At 37.9% G+C, this 15,729-nt stretch overlaps 2 protein-coding genes across 4 annotated transcripts; both read right to left on the bottom strand.

Moving 5' to 3' along the window:
- Positions 1-231: 231 nt before the first annotated feature.
- Positions 232-5,035, bottom strand: LOC145898700 (sodium-coupled monocarboxylate transporter 1-like). 2 transcript variants are annotated; one of them, XM_082987269.1, is made up of 14 exons: positions 4,780-5,035; positions 4,608-4,724; positions 4,305-4,408; positions 4,055-4,243; positions 3,911-3,976; positions 3,697-3,816; positions 3,332-3,486; positions 2,943-3,083; positions 2,579-2,797; positions 2,335-2,447; positions 2,117-2,274; positions 1,693-1,928; positions 1,525-1,631; positions 232-1,465 (listed from the first exon to the last, which is right to left on the bottom strand). In XM_082987269.1, the coding sequence occupies exons 2-14, from the start codon at positions 4,654-4,656 to the stop codon at positions 1,230-1,232; spliced, it is 1,893 nt and encodes a 630-aa protein (XP_082843395.1). In that variant the 5' UTR covers positions 4,657-4,724; positions 4,780-5,035; the 3' UTR covers positions 232-1,229. The 2 variants fall into 2 exon arrangements, with proteins under 2 accessions (XP_082843395.1, XP_082843394.1); XM_082987268.1 differs by having other exon boundaries at positions 4,608-5,035.
- A 3,158-nt stretch (positions 5,036-8,193) lies between these two features.
- LOC145898606 (sodium-coupled monocarboxylate transporter 1-like) lies at positions 8,194-12,833 on the bottom strand. Of its 2 annotated transcripts, none has more exons than XM_082987125.1 (14): positions 12,733-12,833; positions 12,319-12,493; positions 11,876-11,979; positions 11,620-11,808; positions 11,466-11,531; positions 11,168-11,287; positions 10,762-10,916; positions 10,354-10,494; positions 9,810-10,028; positions 9,595-9,707; positions 9,375-9,532; positions 8,956-9,191; positions 8,789-8,895; positions 8,194-8,707 (listed from the first exon to the last, which is right to left on the bottom strand). In XM_082987125.1, exons 2-14 carry the CDS (start codon positions 12,365-12,367, stop codon positions 8,520-8,522), a joined length of 1,845 nt encoding a protein of 614 aa, XP_082843251.1. In that variant the 5' UTR covers positions 12,368-12,493; positions 12,733-12,833; the 3' UTR covers positions 8,194-8,519. The 2 variants fall into 2 exon arrangements, with proteins under 2 accessions (XP_082843251.1, XP_082843250.1); XM_082987124.1 differs by having other exon boundaries at positions 12,675-12,779.
- Between the last annotated feature and the right edge of the window lie 2,896 nt (positions 12,834-15,729).

The following is a 15,729-nucleotide window of genomic DNA, read 5'->3' as shown; positions in this document are numbered from 1 at the left end:
GTAAAACTTGGATATAGTACTCCCTTGCACTACTAATTGATTCTGCAGGTTATGGAGCTGGGAGTTTGCTGGGCGGTTTAATGTATAGCAAAACTTGGGTGCTGACAGCATGTCCCACATCTCATTTGTTGTTTTAACAGCAGCAGTCATATTTACCTCGTATGTTATTACTGTTACGAACGTCCTCGGAAACGAACTCATGTCCCAATAAAGGAAAGTACAAAGAAGGAGAAACAAAAATATCAGAACAAAACAAAGACGGTAAAAGAGTCAAATTAACTGTTGTTAATGCTGAAGTTATTTACTTCACATATTTATAGCTACAAGCTCACTGACGGAGAAGAGACAGTTGCTTGCTACCATCACATAACTTTGCCCTCCTATGTGATTCAATATTCGAAGCAATTTTGCTAAATGAATAAATCCATGGGTTAAATTGTTTTTGTGCATGTTTTGAAAAGTTAATTTTTTGACAAATTCTGGCAGGGCTTTAAAATGGAAGAAAGCAATGAATAAAACCTGCAATAGTGTACATTTTACACATTCAAAAAGATAACGCACAATAAAAAACAACGTCATGTAGGTAAAGCGTTTCTTATGTACCGAGTACATGATGAAATCAAGATAACGGATTTATTCTTGTCGTTCGTTAGAACTCCTATCAGCATAATGTCAGGTTTTATGGTAGAATACGCCTGAATGTTTTAACCCGTTTTATGTGAAAAACCATAAAGCTTACAAATAGACAAAAATACAAATCAATTGGGGATATATTTTTATCATTTCTTTATGACGGAATAATATATGCAAAGCAATCGGTAGCTGTATATTATAAATTGGTTGTCGTCATACCTTTGCCTAACACACACAAACATCAGCAGAATAAATGGAGTCTACAAACGTAAAGCACCGCACGCAAAATGAAATAGAATTAGGTTTCGACGAAACAAGCATAATAGTTTTCTTCAACCTATACCTATATGACACTTCAAATGAAGTAACTAACAACGCATCTTATTCCTTTTGCAAACAGTAAAAAAACGATAACAATAACCTTAACCATTCTTATTATAACTTTAACTAACACATGTCACATTCGTCTGTAAACGCATTACAATTCAGGTCGTAAACAACGCGTTCTACTGCGGAAAAATTTTTCACGTCAATTTATGTTTTCCAAATGTGAACAATTGAATCAATCATATGCACAAGTACTATCAACATATGCTCTATATATTATCAGTCGGAGCACTTTCACGGTTATAAGAAGCAATAGTGTCGTGTTCTTTCTGAAAATCGTCACATGAATGTAAAGGTATATTTTCCTCGACGTTTTCATCCTTTCTCTCTTCAACAAGTGGCGGAACTCCAAATCGGAAAAATCTCACAACTGACTTTGGGAAAAGGGGGTTTTCAACAACGGGAAGAAATAACTTTGGGTCCATCTCCTTCGGATCTTTAAAACCTACAATGGAAACTTGTTTTAGTATGTTTAATACGAAAACTCACTTCGTACTATCGAACCTGTGCAAGCAGAAACTAGAATCCCAACAGTTACCGTAACAATAAACCCGACGGGTGAGTAGTACATGAACGACATTGCTTGGATTGGATTGTAACTCTTTTCCACTCTGTATTCAAAAACATTTGCCAGTGAGTAAAGCTTTTAATCGATTTCTCTGATAAACTTACAATTCAATTGGGGTGGTAGATGGGGTTGCAAATTTATTCCATGTGGTTGACGTCATGTAACTATTGGTCGAAATGTTGTTGTACTCGCCACTGTAGTTGGTAACCTCCGCCACCGTGCAATTATCAGTAGAAGTAGGAAGCATGCGTAGCGACTCCGGGTCTGTTCCGTTGATCAAACTTCCGACAGCTAACCAGAGAGTAAACCCAGTACCGACGGCTTGTCCAGCTAAGGCGCCCTGTGACGATTCACAAAATAAATATAAAAAAGTTAAATTTTGCGATTATTCAAATGAAGAAAACAGTTCGTTCCAGTTTTGCGATAAATGTGTAAACTTGTTCACAAAACTTTCGTAAAAAGTTCAATTACAAACTTCCATCAAATTCGCCAACAGTTTAACAAGTATGAGAGATAGACCTAACCTACCTTTGCGTTGCACCAGGGTACAAAAATTCCAAGTGTGAAGATTCCCAGCATAGGTCCACCTAACGCCCCGCGTACTGAGAATATGATGGTCACAGTTGTGCGCGGACTTAACGTAGCCAGGAAAGCAATGGTTGCCACTAAAACCCCTAAGACCAGTGCTGCAAAAGTAACAAACTGATCGTAGCTTTACGTGCTTTCACATTCTTGTAGAAATTTACCTGTTAACTTGCTGAGAACCAGTTGTCTTGTGTGAGTCATATGCGGCCTTAACGGAATGATGAAATCCTCGAGAAACATAGAGCCCACTGCGTTGATTCCAGATGAAAACGAACTGTAATAAGTTTTAAACAATTATAATGTGAATTGTGTAAGCTGCAGACAAAAAGCCACTGTTTCGACCTAAATTATAATATCCGCTTAAAGTTTCTTGCCAATGAGTGAGAAAGAAAAGCTTGTCGCTACCTCAACGTGGCACTGTATGCAGCTGCAACGAAGAATCCAGACATCCCGTTAAGATCACGAAATGACTCAAGTGCAAGGTAAGGAATCATTTGATCCGATTTTTCGATCTGCTTAGATTTTATGGGATCACAACTTTCAAAGTAGGCGTACGCAACACACCCGCAAAAGACCGATAACATCGTAATGATGATCTTCGGGAAAATAGCGGTGAAGGCAGCACTGCAAAAGGGCATTAGTTATAATTAGTGTTTTACCCGAGATTCTAGTTTGCAGTCACTTAAAACTTTGCGTCACTAAAACAGCTGTGAACAAAATACGGCCATTGGAGAGAATCAGACCGTGACAAAAACCAACAGTGACTTACATGCGTGCGTCTTTGACAGATTTACAAGATAAGTAGCGTTGGCAAATCGACTGATTCACGCATCCTGTTGTAGTTTGTTCGATGCTCATTCCAACCAAGATTGTCCAAAAGGTTATTCGAATCGTTGGATCCAAGTCAAACCTGAAATAGTGTTTCTATTTATGTGTAAAAGTATCATCAGGTTTTTAGCTGCAGGCTCAATGTTTAAAAACAACGTCTAACTTAGCAAAAACAGCCTAATGCACGCAAAAAAAGAATACCAGCTGATTCAATTATAATCGAAACGCAATTAAATTTTTTTTATCCTGTTCCATGAAAATACATTTCACTTTTTGTGCTTAACATGTTCATGCGTTGCACTAGAAGCAACCTAATTCATATGTACATACGTCCATATGTTGTTTCTTCCACTTCTCTCAATAGCTTCCCATACTTTCGCAGGCCCTCCAACCATGATTGTGCTTTGTATAAGAACCGAAAGTGAACCGATAAACATTATGGCAGCTTGTAAGGTATCTGTCCATACAACTGCCTTAAGTCCGCCCTGGCAATATTTGGTACTTGCGTATAATGTAGGAAATTCATGAATACAACCTTAAAATCCATTTGCTAGTTTAAGAAATATCTAATCTATTATACCGTCTTAACATTTTAACATTATGATTGCATGTTTCATTCATTTTTTGCACCTGTTATAGCACAGCCTTAACATCTTTGCTTGTAAGGAAGCTAGGCTATATTTGACATAACTTACAAGTGTCGTGTACATAGTGCAGATCACACTTGTCATGATTATGCTCATTGCAATAGAAATCGGTGTCACAGCACTAAGAGCAAGGGCGGGAAGATACACTATCACTCCCACGTAAACTATCTGCAAAGACAACACGTTTATCAAGAAAAATGTCTTTTCCTAACAACACAATATGTTTTAAACACGGAAGTAATTTGACAAAATTATTACTTACTGCATTAACGGCTTCTGTGGCCGAGACGATCTTTCTGATGATTGGATGAAAGCGCAAGCCTAGATACTGAAAGACAAAACTATTAAGATTCTCAGGTAGTTTTGAGCCAACTCATGGTTTTAAGTAATTTCTCAAGTAGAGAACCTGATAACTGGTGTTGAGTCGAAGACGATGAATCAGAGGAATGTAGTAGACGCAGGCAACGAATGTCGGTAGAATAAGAGTAAACGAATACCAAATCGTCACCATTCCAAACAGGTAGGCTTCCGAAGGAAACCCGATGATGGTTAAGGCAGAAATGAAACTTACAGAGATGGAAAGACCGATCGGAATCTGCAATAAATTGTATTTTCGACGGTTTCTTGGCACATAAAGAATATGGATGAACTTATACCGGTGACATCTTCTTGCCTCCGTAAAAATAGTTTTCAACATTTTTCTTTCGTCGATCTTTTACCGCGAAAAAGATTCCGATGGCGGCAGAAAGCACGAGCGTGACTAAAAATTCGTATTTTTCATATCTGCTTTTTATTGAATCCTCAGCATGTCGTGAACTTAGTTTCGTGATTTTCGAGCGTTTTCAAAAACAATCGAGTCGAAACTTAATAAAGATTAAAAAATTGTGACAAAACATCAGCAACCCGTACGTAAAAATTGGCAATTTGGACCAAACATACTTACTGTCAAAGACGCTTACCGACAAATATAATAATATCCAGAGCTCCGAAGGTAATTTTTGCAGCCATTAATCAACTTCTCTCAGAAACACGTGTTGGTCAATGCAACGGATTTTTTCAGAAAATGTAATGTTTGCCTGGCAGACAGATAATACTGCATATAAAGTTGTAGAATAGTTAATTCAAATTTACCAATCCGTTGCAATTTTGTTGTTCTGTTCCAAATATTCTCCTGCAGATAATCTTATTTGTTTGATGTCTGCTGCTGTTTGCCTTCAACACAGACAAGGGGGAAGGCTTACCTTTCGACCCAAACTTGCGGTTATGCTCTAAAACTCGCCGTAAGCACACATTGAACAACACGACTTTGCAGAGAAGGTGTGCATGAGCACCCAACTATATTGTTGTGAAACATTGATCTTAGTCAGCTGCAAACTTACCGTGACCACATACTGCGTCAAGAAATTTAAAATAATATTGAATTTAAAACACTATTTATGGATTTGTTTATAATTCCGTCCCCCAAAACACCTTAGTCATTTAACAACGCCCAACAGACCAGACAAAAAACATAAGAAGTTTATTTGTTGCTCGTCAATTAATGCGATGGGTGAGGTTGGTGGAACGACACCAATTTCGTCTAATTTCTAATATTTCAATACCAAACTCTAATTAAAAACAAGTAAACCATACCACCGAAAATTCTCATTTTCGAATAGCGATTATTTAGCGTTGATTGATGACACATCGTGACATACATAAAATTCGTTGTGACGTCAGAATCAATAACTTCTAGTTCAGAAAGGCCCTTTTTGAAGTAGCATAAATTATACAAAGAATGGACTGAATCATTTGGGCCAGTGATTCCCAACATTTTTGTGGTTGCGTACCACTTGGAAATAAAACAATTTCCTAGTGTACCACTTAATTAAGTGTTACAAAGTAACCTAGGGGATGAACTATCGAAAATTTTGAAACCAGTTACGATTTTTTTAATTCGAACTATACCAGCAAATTACGGAAAGGTGCTCACGTACCACCTGGAATGCGGTCGCGTACTACTAATAGTACACGTACCACCGGTTGGGAAACACTGACTTAAGCTATAAGAGAAAATTTGCCCTGTCACCTAGCGCCTCCCCCCAATCACCCATTTGGTCTCCAGCGCCTCCCGTACGATTGCAAACGTCCCCAGGGTGGCGCTGGCGCCCACTTTGAGAACCACTGCTCTAACATTATATGGATCTGTCCTGACTGACGTCACAGATAAGGCTTGCACAGGTAGTGACGACATGTTGATACTGATGATAAGTTCTTGCCGAAACGTTTTTCGTACATGAATCATGACAATGTTAACAACAGGATCAGTTTCTTTATTCTCAGAATATTGAATTAGTTTGAGAAGAGATATCAAAAATATTTATATATTTTCGATAAAGTGCTCTATGTTTGTTTGTTGACCCTTTTTATGCAGATACGCTATAAAAAAAACAACTATTTCACAGTTTTGTGAATACAAGCAACCTACCGTCCAGTTATTCCTCAACTTTACCTGTAGTCAACGCACGCATAACAACTTACTGACAACTGTTTGTACCAACAACTTTATACCGTTCTGTCTGATTCCGCTTGTGAAATGAGGCATGATTCCATGCATGGCTGCAAATGTATCCGTACCTACTTTTGGGTGCATAAAAGACTATTTAGGCTACTGCAGAAATATTCTGCAATTAATTTGTTTCCAAATGTTGAGTATCCCCTACATTTTGCAGGAAAGAGAAATGTTTAGAAGCATTGCATCGTATTGCGACAGGGTTGGGGTTTTGACCTGGGTGTTTAAACACACACACACCAGATCGGGTGGCGGCTGAAAAACTTGTGAAAATTTTATGCATGGAACTGTTGTGCCAGAATCTTTTGTCCGAAAACTTGCACGGGTTATATCGTTGTTATCAACCAAAGAAGTATGCGATGGAGCGTGACAGGTTCGTCGGGAGATGATAGGAGAAAGAAGCGTTGGTGATAAATGCGCTGAAGGCTGCTGCTTCTTCACGCTGTCAACATCGCCTGCAAGCAAAGGTTGCCGAAAATGGAGAAGATATTTTAAATTACTTTTTTATTTTGTCGATTACATTCTTTTTTCAAGGACAACCCGTGAGTTGAAGGATAATAAGGTGAAGAATGCCTTTATGAACTAACATGCTGTTGGCAAACCTGTGAATTAATTGAACTTGCTGGCACGAAACTGCAGGTTTTATTCCAGTGGTTATAAACGTTCAAGAAAACGCACAAACATTACCGGAAATACAATGTACAGTATATGGATTGTTTGTATCTGTGTTCGCCATGCGCATCACACCAATTGCAATTGTACATTTTGCCAAACTTATCACTTATATATATTTTCCAAGGAAGCTCCATGAGTAAATTCGGTTCTGGTTTAAAATGATCGACAAAAAATATTTTTTTTTTTTTGAGCATCGGTTTCCCTTTGAGGGCGTACCTGTTCAGAATGGTGACGATTTGGTATTCGTTTGCTCTTGTTATTCTAATCAAGTATGGGAAGAAAGTAACCTTTTGTGTCTTTTCAGAATCTTGGCTTGCACTTTAATCCAATCATTGAAAGATCACATCGACCATAGAAATGATGAATCTGGTATAAAGTGTTATCTCTAAACCCAAGATTACTCTACGATTCAATTCGAAAACCTGTAGAACCATAGAGCTAACAGCCTTGACATCAGACGAAACCTATCTAAAAAATGTTTCACTAACATTTTGAAAAGCAGATTTTTTACTTTCTTAATTTTATAATTTTTAAATATTTTAAGTGCAAAGCAAACGAAACCATGTAATCCCATTTTTCGATTTTCTGTGATTGTATCAAATCGCATCCTTCGAAATGGACGTATGCAGCAATCCCACTTAAGATAAATATAAATGAGAGGTAAATTTTCAAGAAAATATATGTAAATGCAGCAGTGTAAAACTATATTGCTATCATTATATACAACGAATCAATATTTCATGCAATAGCATAATTGGCAAGATCGCCCCACTGCTCTGGCCCCTACTTAACGATCACAGCTATCGTATCGAGATTTTTGGGTTTACAGGCTTCGAAGTCCATGCATTCAGCCCAGCTGGATCAGTCACTTTTTTCAAACAAACCGAAATCTGACCCCGGTGAGGTTTGAACTCTCGACCTTGAGCTTATCTGGCTCAACGCTTTACCGACTGATCTGTGTTTTGCGGGGTATATTGTTGTCAAGATACACTGGTGCGCAAGTGCATAACTTTGCCAGGCAACCTTCACAAATGCATCAACGAACATCAGCGAAGACTTTTAATCCATAATACCTCAATAAAATATTACAATATACCAAAGTTTTTGTGGGCTCATGTCCTGAAAGTTTCTGGGCAATTTAGTGTACCAAAACAAGCGGGCCAATAAGACCCGAGTCAGACTTGCATAACGAAGCAAAAATGCAAATACAAAGCCAAATAAAGACAGCAAAAATTTGCCTGCAAAATTAGTAGTTACAAATTTCGACCGCTAGCATTATTACGCACTTATCTTACACCAGAAAAAATCAAGTACAACAGTAAGAGCACTTACACTTTTATTCTGCAGTGGCATTTATCTAATAGCTTTCGGTAAGGCGATATACGATACTTAGATACAATTAAACAAAAATACACCACTCCATTTTCTTTTTGAACATTGATATTAACTTATCACATAATACCACATGTCATAATGTAAGTAGCAAATGCGTGTTTATACTGTGACCAGCAGTAAAATACATTTAGAAACGATGTAAAAGCACAGATTATACGTAAATGTATACTTAAACATGAACATGATATTAACACATGCCATCAGGTTTGTTGTCGGTCGGCTACGGTTAGAATATGCACAAGCAAAAGAATCATGTTTTTTTCGGAAAATCATCAAGTGAATTCAAACACAAATTTTCCTCGTTGTTTCCATCCTTAGTCTCATCAACAAGTGGTGGAACTCCACATCGGAAAAATCTTACCACGGACTTCGGTAAAAGAGAGTTGTCAACAATGGGAAGAAATAACTTTGGGTTCATCTCCTTAGGATTGTCAAAACCTAACATGAAAGCTCGTTTGAATATTTTCAGAAAGACATGTTTTCGCACGTTTATTAGGAAAAATGTGTATTCTTCCTGACCTGTACAAGCAGACACTAGGATTCCAACTATTACAGTGACAAGAAATCCAACAGGCGAGTAGTACATGAACGATATTGCTTGGACTGGATTGTAACTCTTTTCAACTCTGCGTTAAATAATATTTGTTTATTTGGTAATTTTTTTTCGATTTCTCTGTTTGACTTACACTTCGATGGGGGTCGCAACGGTGGTTATAGAATAGTCCAATGTGGTAAATTGAATGTAGCTTGTGGATGAAATATTGGAATTCGCGGTATTTTGACCCATAAGATTCGACAAAGTGCAGTTATCAATAGAAGTAGGAAGCAGGCCCTCGTTTTTTGGGTCTTTTCCGTTGATCAAACCTCCGAGAGCTAACCAAAGAGCAAACCCAGTGCCGACAATTTGTCCAGTCAAGGCGCCCTGTGACATTGTAAATAGAGTAAAAAATTGTAATGAGCACTAAAGAAAAAAGCGGTCCAAACTTCAACAAAAGGTTAAATATTGCCAACTAAAATTTAAGATAAATGTACAAAATAAACCCCATTGTATCAAATCAAAAACACCCTTAATAAAATACCAATTTACTGGATGAAACTAAGCCACCTTTGCGTTGCACCACGGAATAAAAATTCCAAGGGTAAAAATTCCGAGCAATGGTCCGTCTATCGCCCCGCGTACTGAGAATATGATAGATATCATTGTCTGCGGACTTAACGTAGCCAGAAAGGCAACGGTTGCCACTAAAACCCCAATTGTAAAAGCTGCAAAAGTAACAAATTCCAATCATATTTCCGAACCCCGTAATTTTAGAGCATGAACTTACCTGTTAACTTGCTGATTATTAGTTGTCTTGTGTGAGTTAAGTGTGGTTTTATCGGAATGATGAAATCCTCGAGAAGCATGGAGCCAACTGCGTTGATTCCAGATGAAACCGAACTAAAAAGTTTTACACTGATTTGTTGAAAAAGCCTGTTATTATAGCTTTCTTTTAATGACACAGAAATATTGTTGTATTTTATTGTAAACTGGCAGTGTTACCTCAACGTGCCGCTATAAGCAGCTGCAACAAAAAATCCCGTCATTCCGGGCAGATCATGAAATAATTTAAGTGCAAGATAAGGAATCAGTTGGTCCGATTTTTCTATCTTTTTTGATTTTATCGGATCGCAACCTTCAAAGTAGGCGTATGCAACACAACCGCAAAAGACCGATATGAGGGACATAAAGATCTTCGGGAAAATAGCTGTACAGGCAGCACTGGAAAACAACATTGATATTATAGTGTCGCCCCCGACATCTATACATTTTTAACATATAAATCTATCCCACAAACGACATTCCAACACCACTTAGCTTCTTCTGTGGAAGTCTTACTTTGACAAATAGCGCTAAATATTATTTAGTAATTGACAAAAACAAATGCTCTTATCTGTTGTCAATAACAGGTCTGTGCTTAGATACCGAGGCCCGAAAACACCCTCTTGTGTAATACACCCCACCACACTTCCTGGCACATTGCTGGATAGGAAAAGTGAATGCCACAAAATGTAGCTTGGAACTTGCTATTTCGTTAGCAACTTACATTTTTGCGTCTTTGGCAGACTTACAAGACATGTAGCGTTGGCAAATCGACTGATTCACACATCCTAATGTAGTTTGTACTACAGTTACCCCAACCGTGATTGTCCAGAAGGTTGTTCGCATAGTTGGATCCAAGTCAAATCTAAAACACTCTATCATTACTATTGGTAAATCTACGCAACATGCAAAAACACCAAGTAATAATCGGAAGTTTTGAAAAAAAAATTATGTGAGTAATGCATAATGCAGGAAGTTACTGGCCATGTTAACCTGATCCATTTTGATTCGAAAGACTTCATATTTGTTTCTTTGTTGTGTGAACTTTATTTTCTAGTTCGATAAAAACAGGTCGCATGTATTTCCTATAACATTATTCCACAGGTTTACTTGGAAATAAATATCAACTTACGTGAATGCATTGTTTCGTCCACTTTTTACTATGGCTTCCCATACTTTCGCAAAACCTCCAACTGTGATTGTGCCTTTTATAAGGACTGGAAGGCAGCCTAGAAGCATTATGGCAGCTTGGAAGGTATCTGTCCATACAACTGCCTTTAGTCCGCCCTGCGACGAAAGTACCCGTGTTTGACGTTTGCACTTGATGATTCAAAAATAAAAAAATAGAATATTATTGTATTTAAGCCTTACTGCAAAAAGAATAAAGACATTAATAGTTCTAACAAAAGAATATTCAATTACGTGCACCGGCTATACAATTCGTGCACCAGATACAACAAAACCGTAAGTTAAAAATATTATAGGCAACATCTGTCCCAAGATATTTTTGCAGACATGTCGTATTGGACTTAACTTACAAGTGTCGTGTACATAGTGCAGATGACGCTTGTCATGATTATGCTCGTCGTGATAGAGATAGGTGTCACAGCACTAAGAGCAAGGGCTGGAAGATACACTATCACTCCCATATAAATGATCTGCAAAGTTTGCCTGTGTAAAGTCAACCTACTTTTTCTCATTCTAATTTGTAGCAATCTGTACAGATGAGACCTGAAAGGTATCACAGTCTAATTCAGTGGCACCAACGATTACGATAAATGATGGCTTGTAACAGATATAAATTTCATTTCGACGCTAAATATTGTATACTCTTACTGCATTTACTACTTCAGTGGTAGAGACGAATTTCCTGACGATTGGATGAAAGCGCAAGCCCAGATACTGAAAAGACACAAGAAACAATTAGGCTCCTTAAGCACATTCGGTCAATAGTTATTCTATGAACTTGTGTAAGTTGGCGAATATGAACCTCGTAACTGGTGTGCAGCTGAAGACGATGAAAGAGAGGAATGTAGTAGACGCAAGCAACGATTGTCGGTACAATAGTATTAAACGAATACCAAATCGTCACTATTCCAAACAGGTAGGCCTCCGAAGGAAACCCGATGATGGTTAGGGCAGAAATGAAACTTACAGAGATGGAAAGACCGATCGGGATCTGCGAGCAGAAGAAATTGTATTTTCGACGGTTTCTTGGCACATAAAGAATATGGATGAACTTATACCGGTGACATCTTCTTGCCTCCGTAAAAATAGTTCTCAACATTTTTCTTTTGTCGATCTTTTACCGCGAAAAAGATTCCGACGGCGGCGGAAAGCACGAGAGTAACTGAAAAACGAATAAAGAACATAGATCCTTAAAAGCCTCTTGTTGTAAAGTGGAGCGTTATAGTTGATATATTATGCTGAAAAGCGGGAAGCCGAGTTTCCGAGTTGAAATTACACAGTGGCTTTCAAAACATTTGTTTCAAGGCTTTAAAAACAGCTAATACGAAAATTAATTGGAAACCTTTCCATTCAAATAAACCGCATTACAAGCGGTGATACAAATAAAAGGATTTATATAGATTTGTATCAGTTTTACGTTTTCCGTCCTTTTTATTTCACAAAACAAACATAACGCTGCGTGCATGGAATTGATGATGTTCTTACTGTCAAAGATGCTTACCGATAAATATAGTAATATCCAGAGCTCCAAAGGAATTTTTTCCTGCCATAATGAACTTCTATCCGCAATTTTCAGTGCACCAGATTTGTTTGGAGAAACTGTTCTAACTGACTTGCAATGCAGACACAATGAGGCGACGGTTACAAATTATGCGTGCTTGGGAAACTGGTCATCCCTACACAAACAATGGAATTGCAAAGATGTGAACCCGCATCAATCGATATATTGTTGTCAACTACATATTCGGCAACTTGAATATTAACGCAGAAAATGCAACCAAATTGATTTACAATGTTGTCGCGCACATCACATTTATTGAACTTAACTTGCAAAATTTTATTCACGAATTTACATACGTTAAACTTCTCCTGTAGTTTCGTGGTGGTTAATATCACTAAACCATTAAATTCTAACCTTTTGAGGTTAGAATTTCAAATCTGAGATTGAATTTCGTTGTTATCGAAATGGTTGCCGAATATTCCAGGATGACCCGAAATCTCACATTTTTTTCTGTGATTATTCCGATCTGAGCACATGTCGTTCAGGCACTACATTATTTATACTTAACCACTTGACAAACTCTGCATGATTTTAACGAAACTTTAATTCTTTTTCTGTTCGACATTCCATCTGTCCATACGCAATGTTTTCAGATTGCTATGTTAATCATTCCACTTTGCGTGTTTTCTACCAGACAAAGGCTGCTTTCTGATTACAGTCAACGGGTTTACCTTTTTAACCCGAATTAGTGGTTTTGCTTCAACCCGTAGCTAGCTGCAACATAAAAAAAGACGAATGCGGCAAAAAGTCAATGCGCGTTCGTGCGAATCAGACAGGAGCGTTGATGAATGGTGTCTAACTTAATAGTAGGCTGGGACACTTCTGTCTGCACGCAAGAACAGTCGCCATTAACGTTGGTGTCATTTAGATAACCAGATTCCTGTAATTTTGCACAAATACAATACACATTCTAGCACCAATGCTGCATGGAACTCCAACACAATTCAAATTTATTTTACTAGCAAATTAATATTTTACTCAGCTTTAACTGAATTCGAATAAGAAACCTTCTAGGGCCGCTTGTGTACGTAGCAGTTAAAAACTATGCAGTATAAAAGTTAGCTTATGAAACGAGGCGTGAATCCATGCATGATTGCCACCGAACCCTCACGATTGTGGGCAAAACAAACGCATTCGGTTATAACAGCAACCCTATTTCTTTCAAAACGTTTTGCCACAAAAAGCATTAGGTTTTTGATCTGGGTGTTTTTGCGCTCCGACGGGTAATAGACTGGAATAGAGGCTTTTCAAATCTAACGATTAAAACGTAAAATATTCTCATACCACGCAGTAAAAACCTGCCATATGCGATGGAGTGTGACGCTTTGAACAACATGGATCATCACGTTTGTGAGTGAGACGTATGAGAGTGGCAGTTCTCTTTTCCTGCCTTGAAACGTCTGTGCTTTGCGTTGCAACACCACAATGAATATACTGCCATGTATATTCTGTAACGAATAACAATTACATACTGCTCATTAAAAATGACTTTCAATTTGGGAAAGTTGACACCCATAGAGTGGTTTCGAGCAGAAAGAATAATATCATTTTTTCGTGTGCTGTTTAAATCCAAACGTATAGTACTTAATCATAAACGAAACATAATCTCAAAAGTGCAGTGGCCACAAATGAGTTCAGTGTGGTTTAATTCTTTGTCTCGTGCGTAGGCGTAACCAAAAAATGAAAGTTACATATATTTTTTTTATTGCAAGAAAATAGTTTCTTTTTTATTTATCTTCTTTAATCGTATGATCGGCATTCTGATAAAAGACTCGGTCAAATATATGTAGAAAATTGTCATGTAATGTTTGTGGAAATGCATATGGTTGTTAATCTACAACTTCATTATAACGTTTGAGTAGCCATGTGACCATTTTGTCGTCTTTATGAGGTTAAAGCGTTCTACTGTTTTGTTGCGTTGCGAAACATTGTCTGGCAAAACGATTCAACGCAAAACCGGCAACAAGAGAAGCACGAAGAAAAAAGCAATTAATCCGCTTCGCTAAAATGTAGTAGTGTGAGAGCAACATAACCCCGCCAGAGGAGGCCAACGAAGTCTAACAACGCAAATGGGGAGGGGACAAATGATGCGATCTGCTAGCGTTCGTTGAATAAATGGAACAGGTGGCAACGATGGTTATAGCGTGGTGATGGGTTTAGAGTGGTGATGGTTATAGCGTGGGTAAACCATTTCTCTGCTTTCGAGGACGTCCTCGACACGATGGTTGCGCCGGTTATGTCAGGTCGAGGTAGGCGAGTTTCAAACGGTCGACGGATGACACCTGTTGACGATCGCCAAATCCAGTGTGAACGTTTTGTTCGTTTTGTTCATCAAAAAGCGTCATTTGCTTAATTATCATTGCACTCGAACTCATATGCACGGGGTAATAAACAATAGTCTGTCGCCGAACGTTATATTGTCTTCGGCGCAACGGGAAAGTGGCGTAAAATGGGTTGCAAATATTTTGAATCCTCCACTTGTAGTGGTTTTATTTCCGTGGCAGTCATTTGCAATAGACCCGATTGATTTAAACGAACGGTGTCGGTAACATGCAACTGGGCAAAAAGTTCCTAATTTACTGGAGCAGCTGTCCAGGCAAGAATTAAACGAACGTCACGATTTTTATATACACGACTGTCCCTCGACAGGTATTAGTACTGGTAAATGGGTGGAGCAGTTGGGCCTTTTTCGTCGAAGCCTATTTGGTCTTCAAACATGCAAGTGAATCTCAATAATTTTTTTTGTTTTTATGTCTTTTCATACACAAGGTTGAATTTTTTTTTGTACTGGACTGATTAATGTTGCAAGCTAATGTTTAAATGCGTGTTAATAAGAGGCGTGGTTAAAGCACTTTGTAAACTTATACGCCTCATCAAATAGACACTAATTCAGAACACTAATGCAACTTATTACGTTATCATGTCCATGCCACAATTTGAGATGTATACGTCCCCTGTAGGCTATTTTAGTGTAGCTCTGCATTAAACACTCTAAAAATGCGAAGTTGCACCATAATTTTTCAACATGGACGTGCTGGTAAGCCTGTCGCCCATTGGTAACATGAACAGTTAAAATAAAAAAAGTCTAGTTTTAATAATTTGTTTGTAGGCTTTTATTTAATTACGTCAGAATGATAACCATTTGTTGAGACTTACAAAGAAATGAGAGCGTCAAACTACGTATGTTACCTCCGCACTCAATGAATATAAGTTTATTTTTTGCATTGCATTTTCTAAAACACCGCTCTTGAAAAAATGTACAAATCTTAGAAATAGGCCCAGTATGGCAAGCGTTGATATAAACCGAAAACTTCGTCAAAGTTGGTTGGCATTTCTACAACGACAGTTTAA

This window comes from Ascidia mentula, chromosome 4 (assembly GCF_947561715.1).
Source record: "Ascidia mentula chromosome 4, kaAscMent1.1, whole genome shotgun sequence".
NCBI lineage: Eukaryota > Metazoa > Chordata > Ascidiacea > Phlebobranchia > Ascidiidae > Ascidia > Ascidia mentula.
The sequence above is the reverse complement of the archived record's forward strand: the minus strand, read 5'-3'. Positions and strand labels throughout refer to the sequence as shown.

What these genes read in the sequence shown, in the direction of transcription:
- LOC145898606 (XM_082987125.1), bottom strand. Translation starts at nt 12,367, where the DNA reads ATGGCAGGAAAAAATTCCTTTGGAGCTCTGGATATTACTATATTTATC. An exon ending in GGATATTACTATATTTATCG is followed by an intron (nt 11,980 to 12,318) that starts GTAAGCATCTTT and finishes TTCGTTTTTCAG; the next exon opens with TTACTCTCGTGCTTTCCGCC. An exon ending in GTTGCGACCCCCATCGAAGT is followed by an intron (nt 8,896 to 8,955) that starts GTAAGTCAAACA and finishes TATTTAACGCAG; the next exon opens with AGTTGAAAAGAGTTACAATC.
- LOC145898700 (XM_082987268.1), bottom strand. Translation starts at nt 4,656, where the DNA reads ATGGCTGCAAAAATTACCTTCGGAGCTCTGGATATTATTATATTTGTC. An exon ending in GCATACAGTGCCACGTTGAG is followed by an intron (nt 2,448 to 2,578) that starts GTAGCGACAAGC and finishes AACTTATTACAG; the next exon opens with TTCGTTTTCATCTGGAATCA. An exon ending in TCTACCACCCCAATTGAATT is followed by an intron (nt 1,632 to 1,692) that starts GTAAGTTTATCA and finishes TTTTGAATACAG; the next exon opens with AGTGGAAAAGAGTTACAATC.